Source organism: Clavelina lepadiformis, chromosome 3 (assembly GCF_947623445.1).
Source record: "Clavelina lepadiformis chromosome 3, kaClaLepa1.1, whole genome shotgun sequence".
Lineage (NCBI taxonomy): Eukaryota > Metazoa > Chordata > Ascidiacea > Aplousobranchia > Clavelinidae > Clavelina > Clavelina lepadiformis.
Window position 1 is genome coordinate 6,068,432 of NC_135242.1, and position 19,297 is coordinate 6,087,728.

General features: G+C 37.1%; 1 protein-coding gene across 5 annotated transcripts; it reads left to right on the forward strand.

Moving 5' to 3' along the window:
• The first annotated feature begins 2,456 nt into the window (after positions 1-2,456).
• Positions 2,457-18,646, forward strand: LOC143448547 (transmembrane and coiled-coil domains protein 1-like). Of its 5 annotated transcripts, none has more exons than XM_076948347.1 (15): positions 2,457-2,596; positions 3,945-4,132; positions 4,367-4,477; positions 4,620-4,699; positions 5,001-5,067; positions 9,267-9,414; positions 11,249-11,354; positions 11,488-11,635; positions 15,113-15,271; positions 15,622-15,727; positions 15,861-16,078; positions 16,220-16,329; positions 16,513-16,648; positions 16,988-17,188; positions 17,465-18,646. In XM_076948347.1, exons 1-15 carry the CDS (start codon positions 2,581-2,583, stop codon positions 17,561-17,563), a joined length of 1,893 nt encoding a protein of 630 aa, XP_076804462.1. In that variant the 5' UTR covers positions 2,457-2,580; the 3' UTR covers positions 17,564-18,646. The 5 variants fall into 5 exon arrangements, with proteins under 5 accessions (XP_076804462.1, XP_076804463.1, XP_076804464.1 ...); XM_076948348.1 differs by having other exon boundaries at positions 2,459-2,596; positions 3,948-4,132; XM_076948349.1 differs by lacking the exon at positions 2,457-2,596 and adding an exon at positions 3,422-3,537 and having other exon boundaries at positions 4,315-4,477.
• The last annotated feature ends 651 nt before the right edge of the window (positions 18,647-19,297 follow it).

Here is a 19,297-nt window from a genome sequence, read left to right on the forward strand (position 1 = left end):
ATAGGTTATGGTTGTTGATTAATAATTAATTAATCAGTGATCAAGTTTGGTTATAAATTTCCCATTTGGTTTTAGCCTGCCTGAATTTGGTTAATACGACTTAGCAGATTTGGCTTATGTATGATAAATTTCAATTTTTTTTATGTCTTGCCGGTGTCGTGTCAAATCACATTCATCTTCACGCTTCGATAAAGGAAGCATGTGTTAATAATAGAAAATCGCTTAAAACTCGATTTCTTTCATAACAAGATCTTAGCTAAAACGTTTCCTTGCAAGATCAATGGGTTTTCCTATATACCTTATCGCCGTGCTCACACTAAACTTTCATGATAATAGCTCCACGGCCTGGTCGATAATTCCACGTTATACTGTACTGTAAAGCAGCGCTACTAAACTATTTTTAGCAAAGGCCCAGTTACAAAAGTTCAAAATTTGCTTAGGTCCGTTATAACTCTTATGAAATAACTTACATTCATACAAATGTATTAAAATATGGTATATAATATAATAATTCTCAGGATGGGTATTAATTTACCAATTACACACTCGCTAATTAATTGAATAAGCAGGAATAACAAAACTAATGATGAACGATTTCATTTGCGTAAATACTGAAATAGACAAAGTCCGGATTCAACACTGGAAAGGTCCGCATTCGGACCGCGGTCCGCCAGTTGAGTAGCCCTGCTGTAAAGGTTAGCACAACCTTTTTTGCTACTCAGCAGTCAGCAGTCAATGGCAAAAATGAAACCATACCGTACAATAATTGTCAGCTCGGTAGGCTAGCTGAGCGGTTCCAATGCTCGCCTTGCAATTGATATGCGACTTGAGTTGCATGTTCGATTATTTCTGTACTCAGTAGCGTTACCGTTGAAATAAAATGTCCTTGGGCAAGGCGTTAACGACAGTTGCTCCCTTGACGTTTCAGTTTACTTGGTAGACAGTTCTGAATTCGGGCAATGAGGAATATGAATTATATAAGTATTCATATTCCTTTTCGATTCGGGCAATACCATATAAAAATCATAATAACAAATAATAAATGTGTGATAATCGGAACTTGCGTAAAGGTTAGCTCGGTTGACTTGTTTGGAGGGATGAGGAATCGCTGTCATACAAACCAAAGTTGTTCCTTGGTTATCCGAGGTTATAAAGATTGATTCCATACCATGCACGTTTTAAGCCTTTAGGTTTTGTTATGTTTTTTCCCTAGGCTACATCAGCGCATGCTCATAGCAATTGCATGGCATTGATTTTTCTTTCCCATCAAGCTGATGGACACTGTATACTAAAATAGCTTAGCAGGCACGTAGTTTACCAAAAAAATTTGGAGGGGTCAAACTTGGTGTGATATGCATTGGCATACAGTTACCAAATACCGTACAGTTCCAAAATGTGTAATAAGCTATGATAGTTGTTGGACAGTGGTGAGGACATGTCTCCCACAAAATAGGCCTAGCCTAGGTCCTTGCAGCCTAGTATGTTGTAGGCTAGGATATAGGATACAACTACATAAATGGAGGGACTGGGAACAAAGGAAGGAATACATTGTGCATTATATTGCTGCGTTTCGAAATACGCTATGTGTGTCAGTGACATGTGTGCAAATTTCAATGGTTTTTGCTGATACAGTACCTAACGTGTCAGTGTGGCTGTGAAGTGTGAATTAGATTAAACTGAGAAGTTTCTTAATCAGTAACATTCTAATAGTGTAAGCTCTATTGTAGCCTAGCCTTTTATAAGTGTTAAAACTTTGTATAAGTTTTAAAACTCCGGATTAAAAGTTAGATCTAGGTAGGTTTAGGTTGCTAAATATTTAGATTTCGGTCCCATTTATGTTACCTATTAATTGGGTTCAACAGGAAATGTTTAAAAAAAGATTTTAAAAACATACATATATACATTTTTTTTTCAGTGAATCAGCCTAGTGGTAGCCTGTAGAAAATTTCATAGAAATGGCCCATATCACTGTATCAATAGATTTAAACTAGTATTCTTGTATTCAATGAATTACAGAATGATAATAGTTTATTCTTCAAATGGCATATTAGGTACAACACAGACTAAATAGCACAACCACGCAATGTGTTTGTATCGTAGTTAAAAGTGTGGGAACTGCACCCTCGATCTGTGTGGGAAAGAGCTAATAAAATGGAAACGTACACTTTAGCTTAAGTTTGTTTTTCTCTTTGTTAGACCATATTTACCATCGGAAACAGGGATAGCAGACATTGTGTGTCCCCTTCTAGACCGCACAATGCACTTGGTGCACTATTTTGCGCCCCAAGTTTAGCCGTCCTGCACCTGGTCACCCGACCATTTGGTAGTGCATCACTGCAATAAGCTAGAGTCTAGACCCATTTTTTGCCTGGTAGTGAGTACTGGTAGTATTTATACAAATCTTTATTTATATAATGATAATAAAAATAATTAACTTTTTGTTTTTTACTAGGTTTTAGGTTTGCCTATGGTTATAAAAATATTTTGCTGATGTTAAAACCTCTTATAAATGAGCTTGTTGTCTAGGCAATTTTATTTTGTAACATACATATGTTATTATACATCGTGGTATAATCAAAAATGGATACTAATGAAGGTAAAGGTATTAGCGTGTTGTAAAAAAATTGCTTAATTACTAGACATTTATGGATCGCTGCAGACTGCAATAATTCACATTATTGCTACATATTTTTCTGGTGTTAATGGTGTGTCAGCACTTTCTTGATTACTATCCATGCATTGCTTTAAAGATGTTTTAATTTGAAACAAACTTTTCCTGGTCCACCTTTAGCATAGTAGTATGTTTCTGTAGATTAGTATATATTCTAAAGAGCCAGAGAGCATGGTAATCTCTGCAATTTGCTTATGCATTTCCATTTATCATGCTACTCTTACAAACTTTAGACCAATATGCCAAATAACATGAGCATTTATAATTTTGCATGGTAATTGAAACTAAAACACTGCTAAAATCTGTTTAAAATTCTTACATTTTCTTTTCTCATATATTTATTGTGTCTCAAAATATTTTGATAGAGTTTAAATATTATCCTTTTTTACTGAAGGGCAAAATGTTCAAATCAGCTTTAATTGTATATTCCTAAATGATTCATTTGGTAATACTTACATATGTTTGAAATCAAGTTGTTAATTTCATGTGAAGTTTGCTCACTTTATTTGTCGTATTATGTAATATGCTGCTAATCTTATCATTTTTTGGTTGTAACATTAAGAACCTAATAAGTTTTGTAGTATTCCAGCTTTAGCTTTACTTTTGATATTTCCTTGTAATTATATACTTCGTTTTATGTGTATATATAATCAACGAAATGTATTTTGACAGACATGTATGCAGGCAATCTTTTATATTTTTCTAAGGCTCCCGTAATAACTTATTTCACAAATTTTGTCGAAAACTTTTATCTAGATGGTGCTGCATGAACTTTTTTACTAATTTTTTCTGTAAATGGAATCTTCATCTGATCACACTTTGACACTCGCAATCATACTAATGATACCTATCACGCAACCAATTATGTGAGCAAAACAATATGCAAAGTGGCACTGCTGACTTTTTGCATCTGTTCTTCTGTACTACAGTACAGACGATTTCTACATGTAAAGTGGTTGCAATGTTTAACATTACTTTGGTACCATGTGTGTGATTTAGCAAGTAACAAGTTTAATTATTTTTTTACTTCCTGTTCATAAAAATGTAATTTTAAGCAGTTATAAAAAGTCACGGTGCCACTTTAAACAGATTAATGGCTTAGTTCCTGTCTGGAAAAGTTTGTAATTTATTTGCTTAGTTGTTTGTGTCTTGTCCATTAATTACAAATTTTTTATACCGGTATAACTGCACGTTTTAATTATCCATACACCCAATATGGGCGTGTTGTTGGTGGGTGGAAAAGATTTGAAAGACATATATTTTTGTTCTGAAGAAGACAGTAAGCAAATCAAGACACGCCAGAAGTGGAATCCCTTTCAACGTGGTGCGAGGAACAAATCTGCTGGCAGCAATCTGTCGTCGCAGGGTTTAAACACTCATCTGTCCGATTCTGAGTTGCAAAGGGTTTCGTTTGCAACATCCATTGATGAACTTCCAGAACGTCCCACTGCATTTAAACAGGTTCTTAATTTTATGTCTATAACTTTCTGCAGCCATAAAGTAACTTTAAATCTTCATTCCAAAGTTTGGACATAGAAGAAATTTTTTACTGTAATATTTTTAAAGTTAACAGAATTTAGCTTTGTTTTAAGTTTATACAGTAAGTAAAAATATAAAATACATACTTCATGATATTTGGTCAGTGGTTTGGAGTGATTGTGCTGGGGTCGTTTTATGCCAGTTGTTCATGTAAAGGTTCTACGTCAAATTGGTGCAAACAAAAACAGCCAAAGTCCCTTTTTTAAGAGAGCAAAAATGAGCAACCTAAAAAAATTAAACAAAGACAGCAGAGGATCATCACCACAGGTAATAGATGGCAGCAAACTTGTAAAAAGCGTTAAGTATAATTTCACACTTTTTTGTGCATGCAAATGTGTTAAATATTGAGTATACATGACTTTCACTTTCACCATTTCTGGAATACATGTGTTTATTATCTTTGGTTTAGGGTCAACTATCAGTTACCGGCACTACTTCAGCTTGCCAAACCATGCTTGACATTCCTTCCCATACTGGTGGCAGACCAAGGTTTGTCTTCATGATTCTAATAAGTATAATTTATTCTCATATATATTTTTGACATTTATTCCCATTCGAAATACATAAAACTCCCTGTACAGTGATATTAGTTTGCACTGTGAAACATTGTTATTTAGTTAATAATATGTCTTATTAAACTCTGTTAGTGTCTTATTAAACTTATAATTTTTAATACGCACAGATTTAATTTTTAAATTGAATTTCTGAGAATTTTGAAGCGTCTGATTAGTTCTTTGAAACTCACAATTATCACCATCATTTCTTTTTATAGCAACAAATTTTGTTTTAGATCTTCATCAATTCCTGGGAGTGTTTCAGAAAGGAAACATTCTCTCAATTTATCCGAAGATTTGATGGTAAGTTTAGATTATAAATTAAGTTTGTGTCATTAAATTTACTCTTGACCCAACACTGTCAAAGCTAAATCTTTAGGAATATAATCTTACCCCTAATGCAGCCTTAGATTGTGAAGAATTTCATAACTGCTACACTCTTAAAAGCTTTTTATCTTCCTTCGTTCAAACCGTATTGACAGCTATTATTCTGGCCTTAAAAGAAAAGTGTATTGTGAAATAAAATAGTTTAAGTTAAATTGTTGCTGAATGTAAATAGCTCTGTAATTTGGTGATTTCATGTCAGTACATTTGTAAAAGTTAAGAGTTTGCTGAAAAGCACAAGATGTGAACTGAGTTGTTTTCACTCTAAAATCAAATTGAATGTATGTTTGCTACAGCTCTATCTATCCTTCCCGCTGTTTGAAAGCAATTCATTATGAAGATAATTTTTAGCGAATTAGTCACTCAATAATTATCTTTGAAGTGCGCACACATTTTATTTACTTCATTTTTATTCTCTATGTTTGATGTACAAACAAAAGATGGAAATTCAGATAGCAATACGTTGCTTCATCTGCATGAGTTTAAACCATTCACACCACTCATTGACTTAAGTCGCTTGGATTTCTCTTATGCAGTTCTATACACGTTAACGATTTTAACCGGTTATCACTGCCACTGGTTTCAAACGTCGTGCTGCGTTAAATGGCTAAACGGAAATGCCATTAATCAATTTTCTTTTTTTACATGCTCAATAGTTTGGGCTAAACGGCAGCCATTGTGCTGTAATTTAATAAGCACTCTGTAGTTAGCTGTAAGGACCGTTTCCTGCTTTTACCACCTACACAATCTTATTACGCTTTGCGCCGTTTGATTGATGTTGGCGTTACTACTATTACGTCCAACAGGCCAGGAGTGGCCAATATGGTGTGTCGTGTTATGAGACAATGGTCTCCAGCATTAGTGTACCGTCTTCGGTCAAATCTGAAGAGAGACTGTGTTGCGCTTTGCACAATGCGTTGCGTCACGCATATAACGACAGATTGCCATTTGTTGAAGGTTTTTAGCAACTGATGCTCGAGTGAATGAAATTTTTTCAATGTCATTGGGATTAACTGTGGCAATTATGTGACTGCAAAAAAATGGCAGATTTAAAAAGCTTAATGTGAGGACAAATCCGAACACATGTAGAAATGTGACTGTGATTATGCTGAGTTTGTTTAGTTAGAACAACCGATGTTGTCAATATAAAGTGTAGCTTTCCTTGTTTGTGTCATAAGTTTTATTATCTTTTCAGTGTTATGTTGTGTACAGACGTGCTGGATTATCAGGTTGTTAATAAGATGTTTTTGTGTCGACTGTTGGTGTAGGGTGGATTTCTCAGACTTTATTTGCTCCATTTGCGACTTGATTGTTGTATCGAGCTGTAATATAATCCAAAGAGAAGTCGAAAAAAGGCCGAAAGGCCAAACGAAACCACTTTTGTATAGACCGAAGAGAATAAGTAATAGGGGCGAGTCATGAAATAATAGCAATCGAATCATACATTGAGTAGTTATTACTTAATTAGGATATGAAAAGCTCAAGTGAGGTCATATTATGGGGGTTATGCTCACAAGCATAGTTTCAACACAATAAGTAATTTAAAGGCCAATCCTTTGTTAATACGACAACAACTGGCTACAATAACTTGTCCAGAGTAGACGTTTTAGCGAGTATGAAATTGTAGCGATTGTGTGACGTGACACGATGGGGTGACAATTTTTGGTCAACGGCAGCTGATAGTTATGAGGACCAAAAAAAGGCGGTAGAGCCCTAATTACTGTGCATCATTTTCCGCCGATGCTGAAGTTGTCTTGTCGCATTTACAGTTGGTGCAGGAATTTAAACAAAACGGTGGTATTACAGGTCTGATAGTTACGTGTAAGTACGTATTAATAGTTCTTTATTTTGTTTTCGCTCTTGAAACGTGTAGTGGAACTTTGGTTGTATCAAGAAGGCCTTCGCCAATTTCTTTGTTGCTAGGCTGGTCTAGGTGGAACGATTAGACATGCATGGAAGTCATTCTAACGGAAGTAAAAACAGCACGAGTAATAACGCTGCGCGTGATGTTAATTTCGTCACGACTGAACAAGAAGACTGCAAATTGCAATCAGTCAGCATAACCGTTACCAGAGACAGCAGTGACTCGCTGGATCAACTAATCCCACACTCGGAATCTATGCCTTGTCTGCATGGTTTATGTAAAGGAGAAAACACCATGTTTTGTGAAGACAATGCCGATTCAACTGTAGCACCTGTCTCGACTTGCACTTCTTATGTGAGCGATGGCGCTTGGAGTGACGTCACTAGTGATGACAACGACGACGAAACTGCAGTGAACGAGGCTTCGTTTCTAGATTTTGCCGAAAAGCATAGTTCCCACTCGTGCTTTCAGCAACGTAACAGAGTTCGCTCAAATTTATCGTTAGCGTTTAGTAAAAATGTAAAGCAAACAGACAGCAGTGGAGCGAAAGAGACAAGTCCAAATTCGAGAAGTGTTTCAGCCCCGCATACGCCTAGCGGTTCACCAACGGACGAGGTGATAGGCTTGCAGTCCACCGGCTCCACTGGGAATATCCCCGAAATAACGAAAACAACTGCCTCTTTCAAAGAAGCAGTCACGAGATCCCGATCATTGGAACCAAATGCACGCCATAGGAAATTTGATAAAGAATTTCTTGAGGTTCATCAGGAGGAGAGAAAATGGTTTAAAAAGCGGATCTTTGGCAGCAGCACCTCCATAAACAAACCCACTTTTTATCGGCCATCTCGATGTAGAGATGCAGTCGGTGAGATGAATATAAAAGGCAAAGAACCGCAAATAACAACGTCGGACAGCTCAACCAATCTGAAATTGTGGTTTCTAAAGCATAACCATTTGGCACAAGTTAAATTCAATCACGGTAAAGGGCACAAAAACGCGATTGATGAGTTCAAGTGGAAGGTAAGATTTCAACTAAGTACTCGGGTCCTTCTAGTTCTGATAGATTTCAGTTGCGCTATAGTAATCAGTAATCAGTTTTAGTTTTAGCGGAATTCTTTTTGCCTCTAATAGAATTCTTTAAGCTTTCGGGCATTGTTGTTTCGCTGATGCAACTTCATTTCCTCATGTAGACCTTTATTTACACGAACCCTAAAGTAAACTAGAGTAGGTAAGATTTGCTGATCACAGGTGCTTTAACCATAGATGGGGAGTACCGAACTACTTTTTTCAAGAAATTTCAGTAGGTCCCGTCACTCGGTACTTTTCACGTGATAATTTGAAAATTTTAACAATTATGTTGTTAAAAATGCATGTTAATTAATTCTTAATACCAATTTTAGAATCTGTTGCTCTTTTTTAAACCAGTAATGTCAAGTAAAATTGCCAGCGATTGAGGTCACATATGTGTTGACCTGGAGTAACCTTTACCGGGGGCATAATAGTGGCAAAGATTGCATTTGCAGTAGCATCGTTTATACAAAAAGTACCGGCACCGAGTATTGACTAAGTACCAAACTATTTTGAAATAGTACCGAATACCGGAATCGTCGGTACATTTTTTGCCAAGTACCGATACCGTTACCGACGGTACTTTCAAAGTACCGACTGCCCACCTCTGGCTTTAACACTCCTCTATCAAAACTCAGCTAATTTCTTGCCTGTTTTCAGCCAATCAATAACAAAGGCTGGCGTGTGTGGCGTCGTGATGAGCTAATTCTCTCGTGATTTGTCTGCTAGTGAAATCAAACTACTTCCTTCTTATGGTTTCACCGATTGTTACTGCATCCTTGATAGACATACCGCACACAGTATTACAGTAACAACAACCCTTTCAGTATGCATCTTGCCACGTTTCAATTTTAACATCAGTTTTCGTAGCGTTGACTCATGTTACACCATACAGCGCTACATTGTAATACTTTTTCATAACTAGGTGTATAGTTACATCACAAACCTTTATAAGGAGATTTCGCCATCGTGGTGCCGTGTCTGGTGTCTGCGAAACGTGAAAACTCCCTGAACGGGGTTGAGAGGCGGTATAAAATGCGTTTTGTATGCAAGAGCTCTTCAGCGGTCAAACACTTGTTGTCTTTTATTCCTGCGGTTTTTGTAAGTGAAGGCAACAAGCTCAAATCCCGCTTACATATCACGGCAAACGACGAAGCTCGCTCAATCGGTTCCAACTTTATTCCAGGCACCAGCTAGCGAACGAAATAGTTTGGAAAATACAGCGAGGATACCCAGCGCAGGGTCGAGTAGTGGACAACTTCCAGCGGGACAGGTGTTGGAGCAAATGATACTGCCCGCAATGGCAAGCCAACTGTCAACTGCATATTCACAAGGTATGGCTTCCCCATGGTTTATATTTTTCCACATGTTAACCTTGTTACCAGAGTTACTAGACATATAGATGGTATTCTGTATGTCCTCCCTTTATGGCGGTAGGTAGAAAGTTATCTTACGTGCTTGATTAATATTTGTGTAACGATGTTTACGATATACATGGTTGCCGAAATCCCTGTTGCTTTATTATGACTTATGATTAGGGCCATTTTTATTTTGACCTAAAAAAAGTTTTTTTTGACTTTATTTTTATCAAATTTTGACTTTATTTTGACCTAACAAAATTGCTTATTTGTAGAGGCCACAGTTCTTCCTCCAGTTACCCAAACATAATATTTTGTCGATTTCAGACCCAAACGTAATATTTTGTCGAAAAGTCAAGGTGTTTTATGGATTATAAAAAGTGCGTCGTGTTTTTTGGCGTTAGATTTAGGTAGCTTGTGTTATTTTGTCCTTGTGAAAAGGGCACTTTGCCTCGATTTTCTCCGAATGGTAAATTCTAATAAACAGCAAATTAAACAGGGAAGAAGTAATGTAACCCCCTTCACGCGGCATAAGGATTAATTTATTTAAATACGTAACAATGAATAAACAATGCACAATTTGCGATAAAAGTTACTGCTGATCCAAGTGGGCATTGTGACTTATTTCCTGCTTTTATGGGTTAATATGGTTTAATTGTGTCGCAGTTCCTGATTTACAATGCTTCCAAGAGGATTTTTACAAAAATTACTCTCAAGAAACACAATAACTTTGTCAAAAGCCATAATTTGACAAATTTTGACTTTATTGAAAATTTTGACTTTATTTTGACCTATAAACTTCTTAGAAACAATCCCCTAGGTGCTGAAAACAATTTTATTCTTTGATTCGTGGTCAGACGAGGTCCTTAAAAATTTTTGACTTTATTGACTTTTGCGGGCTCTACTTATGATGCAATTCTGTAAGTTTGTAACCAAGCTAGATGTGTTTCGATTTACAAGGCTAGTCCCGGATTTCGACATGATATATTAACCAAATTAAAAGATCCCTTGTGTTTTTGGTACCTGCGATGTTTTAAGGCCCTCAAACCGACGTAGGTAAATATTTAAACAAACTTTAGCTTTCAAAATCTCCCTCCCTGTTAACTCACGCGTGTCATTTGCTAGCGAGCAATATATAAATTGGACCCTTAACTGAAGATTTTATTTTCAATCTCACTATCCACTTCGAAAAGCAATGTAAATGGCGTATTGGTTTCGTATGGGAAGTTATGTCTCGTTGGCCGGACCCGCAAACGGTAATACGACTCTTAGGACAGAATCCGAACCGAGATAGAACCAAACGAGGTGGGTAGACGATGTAGTCTTATTGTGACTGGTGAGTCTCGACTTGTGTACAAATGCAGAATATTTTAGTGGGTGGTGAAGATTAACCAGTACTTTTACTAGACTGTTGGCCGATCAAAGCCTTTAACATCATAAGTATAACTGTAGCACGTGATGCCTTTAGTAATTGTTATTACAACTTATTAGCGTCTATTCTGGACTAGGTAGCTAATTGTTTTAAGCATATTTGCAACTTAGCTGTTAATTTTGAGCTTGAGAACCGTTGTAGGATTCGTAGGTTGGCGCCTTTATAGTGAAAATTGAAACAGTGTGTGTGTATTTTAGTTTCTATTTTTGTTGTGGTACACGTTGAGATTTTTCTTTTAAAAGCACCGGTGCATTTTGTACAGTAATTTGGCAAATCTTATAGCCACGGTTTTAGCTCATAAAAACGTTTTTAAGTTTTAACTTTAACGTCTCAAGTTAAAGTACACAACAATTCTAACTTCCAACCGAAAATTTTCAGATAGTTCATCGTTAACTTCATACGACTCCGTGGATGGTTCACCTGCGAACGAAGAGAGAAGCAAGCAATTGACAGAACATTATAAACAGAAGATAATCAAGACAAGGTGACGCAGAAATATTATTTGAACTCTTGTGATATACCTTATCATTGGGCAACGGCGGTAGAAGTTTATTTTGCGTTCTGTCTCTAACTTTGTGTCGTATCTCCAACCATCACCTGATGCATTTCAATTTTAGCGAACAAATAAAGACGGAACAATCTACGCGAGATGATAATGTCGCGGAATACCTTAAATTGGCAACGAACGCCGATAAGCAGCAAGCTGCCAGAATCAAGAACGTTTTTGAGAAAAAGAACCAGAAGTCATCGTACAATATAGCACAAGTAAGCCCATAGTCACACCTGTACTTTCACACTTACGTCAACATCACTTTTTGTTGTAAGCTTGCAACACAAAAAGCACGTGTCACGAGTGGCTAGTTGTAACTTATAAAGTGACACAGGCCTTAAAAATAATATCCGTGTGTATCATTCGTTTCTGTACGACTTTGTTATTTTATCGTTTTCACCCAACCTTCGTCAATCTTGACGCGATATCGGCCTCCCATCTCTCCTTATACCAGTGACGTAATGCTTGCTCAGTCGCCTTTAAACAAATTCACGTCAACGAGACAATACCCTCATGTCTGTACATGAACAGTGCGTGTAATACGTATGCGCAATGGGAAGGATTCGATATTGGCATAATCGGTATGGAAAGAAAATCATATTCTGACGTAATGGGCTCCACGTCGCTATTGGATGACGAGGTGTACCTGGTGAGTTGTCATAACCCACGATGGCGTAACTTTCCAGTAAAAGCTTTCAACTTTTCAGCGGTATTAATTTATGCTGTGTGGTTTCACGGTACCTTTTATTTAAAAGGTTTTCAGTCAACCAAAACAAATATAATGGTGCAATAGCAATCGCCAGTACAAGCGGATTTATCGATATATTTGGTACCAGAATACTCATCTAAAGAGCGATTATTGTTCTACTATCGTTACCTGATGGAAAAGCAAATTTGCATGTTACGTGCAACTTGCGAGTGACGTAACCTACAGTGTGGTTTAAATATTTTATAAACTTATTTTTGTCTTCGATGATACCTTTAACAGTAAAGCGTCCAAATGCAGTATGTTTTTATTCCAAACCAAACGAAGTAAGCTGCATAGGAAAAACTACGTTGTTAACATCGTTGACAAGCAGCAAACAATCCTTTGTTTGGTCCCTCTATTGATTTTTGCCTGTTGCAAGCATTTTCAGATAGCCAACCAATACAATAAAGATGCTCGTATAATTATCTCATACTGCAAAGTAACAGAGGCAAGTTTAACTTTTGAGTGACATACTCTTATTTATATTTCACCATCATGGCTTCAATCGAAGTTTTCTTTGCTTCAAGGAACAAAAATAGCCGCAGATTTTCGCTTTGGTGCTATTCCCCGTGGACTTCCTAGGTCGTATGATATACTTTGCCAGCTATTGCAACTAAACCTTCGTTACTCCCAAAGCAATTTTTACTAATACTAATAATTTAACTTTATCTAATAGTCCTAAATTATGGATTAGATTTGCCAGATACTAAGAAATTTTAGTATCCAATTATTGCGTATCCAGCAGTTTTTCCCAAATTTATTCTACTTTTATTGCCCATGCTAATAAATAAAAAACCTACCGGACCGCATCCCTTTTGCGTTTTTATATTGGCAACAAAATCGGAAACTGGGAGAATTGTTTAACCCAGTTGTTAACGATTTAATTCTAGTAGACATATCTTAATTGCATTGTGTTGGACAGAGCTAGACATAGGCAAATTAAATCGAACGAATTGTATCAAACCGTATATGAAGTGTGGGTGCGCCATGTTAGGTTTTAGTTGTAGATCCATTCGTATCATTAAAGGATTTGTATACGGAAGTAATAATCGTTTAGAAACAAATTATTTGGAGTTAGAGTAATACGCAGTTTTCGGTCAATGCTACAACTATCATTCATATTCGAGTTTTTCACCCTAGTTCTCCATTGAAATGCTTGTATTAGTCAAACAAACTGGTTGACATATATTTCCGCATACGTAATATTTAAAGTAAAGGAAAAGTCACTGATGTATATTGATTTAGTGAAACTTTCTCGATAGGCATTACGCAACTCAAAGGGGATTACAACATAAGGTCAGGAATAACTCCGGATTAAGCCAAGGGGCGATTGTACTGTATGTTGATTCCAGCGGCCTACACAGACGCTATCTTGGAACGTAAACGTCCCAAACAATTCAGCTGTCCCCTACAGTCGTGTCTTTGTTCTCATTATTCAACACAACTTTATGGAAAAATGATTCGCTGTGCAGTGGATAGTGTTTGAGGTCTGCCTACGGGAAATGTACCTTCGTTCTACGCAGATCGGTGTAAAGTTGGAAACATGACGTAGAGTAATCTGTAATACGCGATGCAGTATTTGCGTAATGTTACCTATTTTGTCTTCCACACTTGATACGCGGTGTAGTTAGCGTACATACAGGGTATAGGGATGAAATACAGTGTTCATGTTCGCTGAAGCATTGCGAGCGTTGAAATGAAACCCCTAGTTAGCGAAAACGTGAATGCTGCCATAGCTGTATTGCGCTCTGTTTATAGTTCTTGGATTACAGTGGCGTTGTATTTTCAAGGACTAGATCGTGGAGATCGTCGGTATTGCTATTGTTGACGCCATAATAATTTGGACAGGATCACTGGTACTTACACAAACTAGGACAAAGTAGAGCAGTTTAGTTCAGGTCAGCAGCAGTTAAACGAGGTGATTGTTTTTCGAGAAATTCTACCCAAGAGTGAAAAATGAATAGTAAAGTTTGGTCCACATGAAAATACCAGCATCAAGGGCGACGACGGCAGCCACGTCAAATCCTTCCGGAGTTCGTCGTAACAGCTTACGGACGGCGACTACTAAGCGCTTGGTTAGTTTGATTTAACACTCTCGCATATTTTGTATATAGCGGAATTTATGAACTTACAAATATCATGTTGGTGCATTTTCAAAGTGCTTAAGCAGTGTTCACTTTTATTGCTTCAAGCGTTTTAGGGACTTCATAAGCTCTTTCGGTTCCCTATACCAGCTATAATTCTAAGTTTATCTTTGACGTTGTGGCACCAGTTTATACGATTAGAATAAGGTTTATGATTTTCTCACCTATTACTGACGATTTGCTTCATGTGAAGCGTCGTTCTTAGATTAGTATTTAAATTTTAGAAGGTGGTATGCTTGTTCATTGGCGGGATGACTTTTCCGCCTTTATACCACCGTCACACGAAACTTGACCGCAGGGACGTAGCAACTTTGAGTATTTGTTTACCACTGTCAAAATATTATCCGGGAACCTTTTTTTATCACGATTTGTTTTCGAATTTAAGGGAGACGTTTTTGAAATTTGATTTTGTGTGATGTGAAAGCACAGGTTCTGCTTAGGCACCAATTTATTTTACAATTATTAAAAACTTGATAAAACGGATCGAGATCTGTTTTGGTGTGACCGGGCTTTAATGTAGCCCTTTGTTGGCTGGCATTTACCTTCAACAACCTTTGATCGCATTTAGTCATGAATTCTCATAGCTATAGTAAACTGTCATACACATCTCTTATGGTCACAACTACGACTGAGAAACTTGATATCATTTCATATAGGAAGATACATATCGCATTATTATTGCTCTAAGAAAAATGTATGATAGCATTTTGTAAATAATTTCACTCTATGCCTATTACTGTTAACTCATATTTTAACATACACTTATTCTGTCGTAATCAACTGGATGGACTCTTTTCCAGCTTCAGAAAAAACTAGACGGATATCATCGACGTCTGAAGGAACTCGAAAATAACGGAGGTGGAAGATCCGGTCGCCTCCGTGATGTGGGAGCCAACCTGAAGGAAATATCCGGCGGAGTAGTGGACAGTGTAAAGGGCAGCTTGTCCGGCCTGCAGCAAGTATGTTTTAAACCTTGAATGTACTTAGCAGCCTTAGGTCGAACTTTTTTATTTGTAATTAAACTCTGGACTGATTTGGCATAAAATCGATTCTAGCGATATCATGAACAAATGGTTTTTTATGATAGCCTAATTTCTGTTTTCCGTTCCTACCACTATGCATTTTTCTTGATTTGCTCCACCGTTAGTTAGCCAGCATTTGTGAAGTTTGCTGTTAATTATTATCGTCCATATTCCCTCCTATTAAAAAAATTCAGGGAAAAGACTTGGCCTGTTCACCTGGAATATTGTTATCTATACAATTGCAAATTCGAACTAAGTTTTTATTATGATTTCTTATCTTTGTATAGGCAACCGGTGCCATTGTATCGAAACCAAAGGATTTAGCGTCGAAACTAAAGAATCGATTCGGAAGCAACGACAACATAAACAACATCAAAGATGACGACTACGAAGGTTGCTATTGATTTAATCTCTCATTGACTTATTACGTAATCGATAAATCACTGCCATGACTTAATCGACTGATAAGACCCGCATTCATGACCACCAGTTGCATACGCTAACCATATGCAAATCGTATCCACAGAAAATCAGTTGCATGCTAAATTTGGAAGCACAGACGACGTCAGCTCAACGTCGTCAATAGATTACCCATCGGTACCGGACGATCCGAATCAACTGGGAAGACTCTCTTTCCCGTCTGGCTCCGACAGCCCGCCCTGTAGCCAAGTGAGCCGCCGGTTCGACAGCCAGCAAATACAGGCAGTGGCGAACCAACTGGTCACCCTTAAAACGGATATACAGGTGCGGGTCTTAATTTTTGATCTGTAGTTATTAGCGAGGCTTTTTCGTACGGACCTTTTCTCTATTTTCATTTGTTAGAAGTTATGGCTGGGCTGGGAAGAATGCATTACAGTTAGATACATTAAAGAATTGATGTTTTAGGAACTCCGTCAATCTCAAACGCAGATGGAATCTGAATGGCAGGAATGGAAAGCGCAAATGCATAAAGAGCATGACATCCTCACAAATACGTTAAACGTCGAGATGTCACGGTAGGTGACACCAAAAGATATTTACATGTTTTTGAGGGAATGTCTGCATTAGAGTTATCTTATGAGCATTGTCATGTTTTTCAAATTTACATGTAAATTTTGAAATTTCTAAACAATCGATTTTCATCCGAATTTAGATTGTATTTAAGATAATCAACTTGAGACATGTTATTGCATTTTTAGATACGCGCGGTTGGAAAATCAATTAAACGATGTAACCGAACTTCATCAGCGTGAGGTCACGATGTTAAAACAAGAGCTTACCAGTATGGAGGAAAAATTGGAATATCACGCAAACGAACGGGCACGTGATATGCAGGTGTGTGACGATTGCTCTCGGTGTTCACTCAGAAGTAATTGCGCAGATATTTGCTTCACTGAGACAAAGTTTTAACACGAAGCACCTGAGGGATTTTACGTGTGGTTTAGCTCTGCAGAAGACATTTCGAACAGCACGAGTTTGATTTACCAAGATCTTACACAGTTGTTGTTAGTGGCGTGTCCTAATCTGCTCTTAAAGCAATAGTCTTGATATTGAGTATAATCTTCAAAATTCTATTCACACCATTGCCACGTCATAGCATTCTTTAATATAACCAGTAGTCAGCACATGTTAATTACATTTTATTCACCAAACCGCAACCTTATGAATGCACAGGAAGCAATCGAAAATTGCCAAACTCGAGTTGCGAAAATGGAACTTCAGCATCAACAGCGCGTCTCTGTTGAAGGACTGGAGAACGCATCTGCGCGTGCGCTCATCACAAAACTCATCAATCTTCTACTTTCCGTAATGGCTGTTATTTTGGTGCTTGTTTCAACTGTATCCGGTTTATTAATGCCTTTCATGAGATCACAAGTGGGTTTTGTTTGTCACGACTATTTTTTTAGTACTTTTAATCTGACCTTTTCCAAAGCTTAGAGCCACGTTAGTTGTCTTGGCCGTGTATAATAAAAGAGCGTAGAACTACAGATATTTTATCTTTTTGTACTATTTTCTATTTATTGCTATTAGATATGACATTGAAAATTTTGCTTCAAAGCATAGCTTTTAGCTATAGAACTTTTAGTTATTTATCGAGTTTACAGTATCTTTAAAAAGCAAGCAATTATTTTATAACACCTTTTCACACAGGGTCGAATGTTGACAACGCTAATCGTGGTAATAGCAATGATCGTAGCTTATAAAAACTGGAATCTCATAAGTGTCTGGTTGGGCTCTCTCAGAAGATGACACAGATCTTCACATGGTCGCTGGAGCTTAGTCCACATTCTGCCATGCAAGTTTCAAGCCAATCACTCTAACGTATTACTAATGCTGCTTAATTCTTTGGGATCCAATCCCTTCTTGCTTCCCTGTCTTTATTTATTGATAGCAGTATTGCGAACGTCGTGTGTTGTACTTGGTATGATTTTTTGTTTATTGAAGTAATTTTCATTTTCCCACTTCCGGATTATTTGTTTGAAGTTGGCCCTATTTTTAAAAAAGCTGAAATGGTACGTTGCCTTTCTATTGTACATTCTGTATCTGTATCTACGCCTGAAAACATTCACCCATCTCTTACGTAATAGGAAATTACAGTAATTGAAACGATTCTGTAAAGCACTGTGATATCACATATTTCCAGCAGCGTACATTTGTTAACGTAACCTAATTTTTCGTTCGACGCCTGTCTAAATACAATTTGGCTTCGAGAAATCATTCCCTGTTACTGTTGGTACTGTATTGAGGGTAAATGTCAACCCTTTTTTAACATACTCTGTTTTGGCTCATTTAAGCGTTACTACTGTTTGCCTGTAATCTCAACGTTCAATGTGTCCCGAATATTGCGACCCAGTGAGGTGAATTTGCACTGTACAGTAAACACTCCGTTTTGCTTCATGGTCGTCGTCGGTATTCTAATTTATGCAATTGATTCGAAGCTACCTTAAACACACATCGTACGATGTTTCCTCTAAATTTATCGCATAATTTGCGTTGTGGTGTGAGATTCCAGAATGCAATATTTGTTGGTGATTGACATTTTTTGTTATAACCGTTGTTATAGGCCTACTTTGTTTATAGTGTTACTGGAAACAGTTTAAGTTTATTGAAATGATTTTGCCCATTCAAAACCAAGCTTCATTTGAACTTTAGTTATTTCCTGGATTCATAGCATGCGAAACACAGAAGAAGAACAGTTTTCAAAACTAAATTTACTTTGTGTTTTTTCACTAACAGCAAATGTTGAAAGTGTTTCGACCTTTGCTGCCAACTGATAAATCGTCTGCCAGTAACGTTTCTTGAATAACTGCATTAACAAAGTAACAACGTTTATACTTGCGTCGTGCACTTTGAGTACATGAGGCTATGTGTTGACACCTGGTCTATCCAAGTACCGTATAGTAAAGTTAGCAAATGTAGCACGGATTTCACATAGAAAAGGACTTAAAATTCGATTTCCTTAGCTGGGAATGATCACGTTTAAATACGTTATGGTCCTTGCTATGGATAATCCGGGTACTTAAACCTAACTAAGGATCGCTGTAGTCTCACGAATGACTAACTTATCTGCACCATAAAACCTTCTCTGGTATGGATTATCCAAAGCAAAAAGGATTACGTTTAAAATGAGTATTCCAGGATTATTAATCGCATTTTCGCCCATCAATGCGAAATCTGTCCCACATTTCCTTGCATTTGGCGCTTGCAAAAAGTGAATGCAATGGTTTTGGTAAACCTTTGTTCAATGGGGCTAGATCCTAAAACATTCCTGGAATACAAATTCATCAAGTTTTTAGTGAAAGCCTAACTAATTCATACACATTTACTTATTAAACATTAAGCAATTTCTATGAATCTAGCAAAAATGTGTTAAATCTCCTTGTAAATGGGGTTAACATTAATTTTATCTCTGTTAACAAAGTTTGTTAATTCCACGTCCAATCAATAAAACAATTTTCTGATATAAGCAAGAATTACAATAAA

Bases quoted from the DNA above. Each gene is read 5' to 3' on its own strand.
- LOC143448547 (XM_076948346.1), top strand. From the start codon at position 7,097: ATGCATGGAAGTCATTCTAACGGAAGTAAAAACAGCACGAGTAATAAC. The intron at 16,079-16,219 runs GTGCGGGTCTTA...TTGATGTTTTAG, and splicing joins CCCTTAAAACGGATATACAG to GAACTCCGTCAATCTCAAAC. The intron at 16,330-16,512 runs GTAGGTGACACC...TTGCATTTTTAG, and splicing joins TTAAACGTCGAGATGTCACG to ATACGCGCGGTTGGAAAATC.